At 38.4% G+C, this 4813-nt stretch overlaps 1 protein-coding gene across 7 annotated transcripts in view; it reads left to right on the plus strand.

The window, feature by feature from the left end:
• The window catches only part of LOC126572774 (dnaJ protein homolog 1), a 13479-nt gene extending 10947 nt beyond the window's left edge, over window positions 1–2532 (plus strand). For all 7 annotated transcript variants that reach the window (XM_050232396.1, XM_050232397.1, XM_050232401.1 and 4 more), the window contains 4 exons: window positions 343–683; window positions 766–991; window positions 1073–1430; window positions 1529–2532. In XM_050232396.1, coding sequence (XP_050088353.1) covers window positions 461–683; window positions 766–991; window positions 1073–1430; window positions 1529–1765 — 1044 coding nt within the window. In that variant the 5' untranslated portion in view covers window positions 343–460 and the 3' untranslated portion in view covers window positions 1766–2532. The remainder of the gene's footprint in view (window positions 1–342; window positions 684–765; window positions 992–1072; window positions 1431–1528) is intronic.
• Window positions 2533–4813: the final 2281 nt, after the last annotated feature.

A 4813-nucleotide genomic window follows, 5' to 3' on the forward strand; every position in this document is an offset into this window, starting at 1 on the left:
TTGCTTGTAGCAACGGTGCGCTACTCACTGAGAATTTCACGAAGTGTCCAGAATTGAGTTCTTGCTCGTGTTAATTTGAGTGTAAAATGTGAACTGTCTGCAGTGCACAGGGCAATTTTAAAGATATATCAGATCTTTAAAAAAAAATTGGCTTAGTTATAAAGCCTAATCAGCGAATACAGGTGTGTTTAAACATTTTGAAGTCCTATTGATTTTCCCTTTGTCGTTTAAAGTTGGTGTTGAAGAGATGTTGTAAATTAAATAAAGGGTTTGCGGAAATAAGATTATTATTATCTAAATCTGCCATTTCTTATTTTTGTTTAATATGTTTTCTTCCCAAAGTAATCATTGGTGGTCAACATTCAGTACAATCATACCTGCCACGCAAGGCTGGGGACGTACATTTAAAATTGTACGATCGTAAGTTGTGCAGTTTCTCGAAGTTTCAAAAATAGGCGGCATGGGAAAGGATTATTATAAAATCCTCGGTATTCCGAAAGGATCAACTGATGAGGATATTAAGAAGGCTTACCGAAAACTTGCGTTGAAGTACCATCCTGATAAAAACAAATCCCCTGGAGCAGAAGAAAAGTTTAAAGAAGTAGCTGAAGCTTATGAGGTTCTGTCCGATAAAAAGAAACGTGAGCTGTACAATAAATATGGCGAAGAAGGACTGAAAGGACGTAAGTATTAGGAAATTCAAACTGTCAGTTGAACTGTATGTTGAATGTGAATAACATTTCCTTTTTTTCTGATAAATTCTAGGTGCTTCCAATGGTACGTCCAACACTTCTCAAAACTTCACATACGAGTTCCATGGCGATCCAAGAGCAACGTTTGCCCAGTTTTTCGGCTCGAGTGACCCGTTCGGATCATTTTTTGATATGCACAACGACAGTCTATTCAACAGCAGTATTTTCAACGATGATGATTTCTTCACACCATTTAGTGGGCTCGGTGGTAATAGGCATGGGTTAGGGGGAGCCTTTCGGTGAGCTTTATTAGGATGGTTTAGTATCCGTAATATCTGAGGATACCTAATACTATTCTTTCATTATGCCTTTTCCAACAGGTCACACTCGTTCAATGTTCACTCGCCACTGAAAAAAGAGAAAGTGCAGGATCCGCCCATTGAACACGATCTGTATGTGACGTTAGAAGAAATCTATCACGGCTGTGTGAAGAAGATGAAAATCTCACGAGGAGTCCTGCAGCCGGATGGTACATCAAAGAAGGAGGACAAGTATGTGAGCATATCGATCAAACCAGGCTGGAAATCGGGAACGAAAGTAACCTTCCAGAAGGAAGGAGATCAAGCAAAAGGAAAAATACCTGCCGACATTGTTTTCATCATACGAGACAAACCACATGTCTGGTTCCGGCGGGAAGGCAGTGATCTCCGATATACTGCTCGATTAACTCTTAAACAGGTAAGTATCAGCAGTTGTTGGATTGGAATAGGGTTACAAAGTGCATCTGTAAGTTTTGGCTCTTAAAATGGATTTGATTTTTTTTCCTTTTCTCTAAGGCTCTCTGTGGCGTCATATTTGAGGTCCCTACGATGACTGGAGAAAAACTTCGCATTAGTACAAAGCAGGAGATAATAAAGCCTAACACGGTAAAACGAATTCAAGGCTATGGTCTACCGTTTCCTAAAGAGCCATCACGGAAAGGAGACTTGCTGGTAGCATTCGACATCAAATTCCCCGATAAATTGACGACATCAGAGAAGGAAGTACTTAATGATATGCTCCCTAATGCATAGCCTTCCGCCCGTTATTAGTCATAGAGAATTATGCATCGCAAATTACAATGCTCTTTACGTTATTTTTTTTGTTTTTCATAATTTCACTAATTTCGCTATTACCGACTGTTGATGGGTATTTAATGAGAATATTGAAATTAAATTGATCTTGTAAATAGTGCCATGGTGCCCCTAGTTTTGGCACCTTTTTGCTACAGAGACGCCTACCCTGCCTCTTTATGAATCGAATATTACAAGTACGGTTGGTTATCGGAAAAATCATCGGTGGAAAACCCCATGTTACTGCAATCTATTTCTCGTTTACAAGTCGAATCAGGATGTAAACTACGCGAAGCTTTAATCGGACTTCCACATAAGCAAACGCATGACTGAGTTTTATAATGTGTGCGGTGGTATGGCATCTCATGCAATCAAGTTTTTTGCCGGACTGGACAGTGTCGATGCAAGCGACTTTAAAAGAAATGAAATTCAAAGAATTTGATAACCTTCGTTGTGAAGACGAAATTAAGATCATGACCTCCACTTACTACATCTTCTGATTATTAATTTGTCATGCTAAACAAACCAAACGGTAGTTTGGGTGTTGCGCAAAAAATGTTTGTTGGTAGGTGATGTGAAAACATTGTAAGAGACAATTTAACATCGCTGTATTCTTTGAAATAGTGAAGGCAGAGAAAATGTAGGGCGAAACTAATTTATAAAATCAAACTCGCGCAAATGTTAAAAAATAAAATTAACGATATTCTATCGAATGCTTTATCACGATGCTAATGGCTTGTGTACACTATTTATCATCGAGGAGTACTGATATCAGATATAAAATTGCTTCCTTAGATCAAATAATGAATATTAAATGTTCGCTGATCCTGTTGCGGAAGTGAGTCGTACGCACAAAGCCAGATGGGAAGAGTGGCACCAACAACGGAAGGTACCACAGCCATCTGCATCGACTTGCAGGTACCTTGGTTTACAGCGTTACGGCCGATGGCAGAGACGGTCGATTCAATAATGGTGACAGCGTCATATGTACCCATGTAGACAATGTTAGAGATGACCGCTTATTTTTTGACGATTTTGCTTTTGGAAGCTCAACGGCCTCAATGTTGCCTCCTAGTTGATTGGAATCAAGTTGAATGTGCGCACAACGTCCTCAATAAGATTGTTTCTTCCAGCACGGAAAATGAAGCAGATGCCTGCAACATGTGAGTAAGCAAGTAGTCAATACCCATCACAGAACCACCGCAGTCCAAGTTACGTCCTGGAATTAGTCCAGGCAGGAAGAGCTACTCCGGTACAGCTGCGATTCTATCCACAAGGTGTGGAGCCTAATGAAATCGAACAATTGCAGTTTTGGTTAAACGACTGATCGTCATTGAAACGCAAATCGATGATGTATCACTCACTTGAGTTGAGGCCATACACGTTATAACCAAAACTACATTTTCACATGCCAGATATTGTTGATTGGAAGGTAGATTAAGTAATAAGATGGAACTTATATTATATTTTAAATACTCCACGTTTCATTGCATGCATTTATTTGTTGTATGTTCTGCCAGTTTTTCTAGCGTTTAACACCATTTCTGATCACTGCTGACAATTCTCCATTATCCGTTTTTTGCATCACCACCGATTCCTGGTCTTCTTAAACCGAAATTAGTACATCCAAACTGTACATTTTAATGCGTTTACTTAATATAATCGCAAAAATCTAGGTTAACCGATGCACAATTGATTACAATTAGTATGTTAATTAAAGAAGCTATGTATGTTTCTTTTAAAAGTCATATACTGGGAATACGATAGGATGTGTAGACTTTCTCAACTATTACAGTTCATTGCATTGATTATAATAGCATTAACCTATATGGCAAGTAATGATTTCCAATTTAACACTCACCGAATATGTGCTTCACTTATTTCTTCCTGAGATTGGAAAGAAATCCTGTGATTTAGTTCGAACTTGCCAAACTGTCTTCTATTTGTTGTATCGATTGTTATCCGTTTCCCCTGTAGACCCTTTCTGTTTGTTTTATCTTTGATTTCCTTTTTTCTGACTCTTGATTCGAAACATCCTACAGCTGCAAGAGGAATGTTCGGAAATGTATAATTTATGCAAACCTCATCCCATTTCGCGAGACGAGACTTCATAGACACGGAGCAATCGTCCCTTGTTATAGGGGGCGGCAGATAGAAAAATCGAACGACGGATCGACGGTCTGCATGACAATGACGCACCAAGTACGTTTGTGAATCCAATCTTACGAAGGAAATGTCCTCAACCAAAGGGGAGCAATACATCCACATCTGAACCGAAAGAAAATGTTGAGAACAGATAGCTCCGAAACACGAAAGCTGTATCTGCTCCAAGGGTATATCATGTATTATGTATTAATTTATTAAAGTGAAAATATAATGAAAGAAATATTTAGGCAGGATACGAGTTTTTGATTGAGTTTCACTGACGAGCTAATGGAATGTCGTTCTAAATTGTTTATAGTTCGAGTAGTGTTTTGATGCCAAAAAAAATGTTTCGATGCCGCCATTCCAAATAACTAACGCTACCGTATATTACTGAAGATCTTAATGTTTATCTAATTATCAGTGCGGAACAATGCTGCGAGCTTCTGCTCCATCTGTGACAACTGATTTGTAGACCAATCCGTTTCTTTACCGAACTAGTGACGGGAGAAGTGTTTCGAATGTAGATTGCAAGGTCCTCGGTGTGGGTGACCCGCCGTCATTACCTTCATTCAATTATTTCCGGTTTGTTTGCAACTCCGCCCTTACTTACTTACGATTCACTTACTTTTGATATGATAAGTGGCTTGTAATGTATAGATATATTCATTGCAGGAATTGAGTGGTAGCGGCCCCAAAAACCATCTATGATTTGAATAAATGAATTATGTAAATGTATTTGGTGGTTTATGAATAACCGCAATCGTATGTATTCTAATTTTGTTTTGATTTTTATTGCGAAATATCAAGGAAAATGGTGCACTAGAAACCAATAATAAATTTTATCTATCTTTATTTTTATGTATA

The sequence above is a fragment of the Anopheles aquasalis genome, chromosome 2, assembly GCF_943734665.1.
Source record: "Anopheles aquasalis chromosome 2, idAnoAquaMG_Q_19, whole genome shotgun sequence".
Taxonomy (NCBI): Eukaryota; Metazoa; Arthropoda; class Insecta; order Diptera; family Culicidae; genus Anopheles; species Anopheles aquasalis.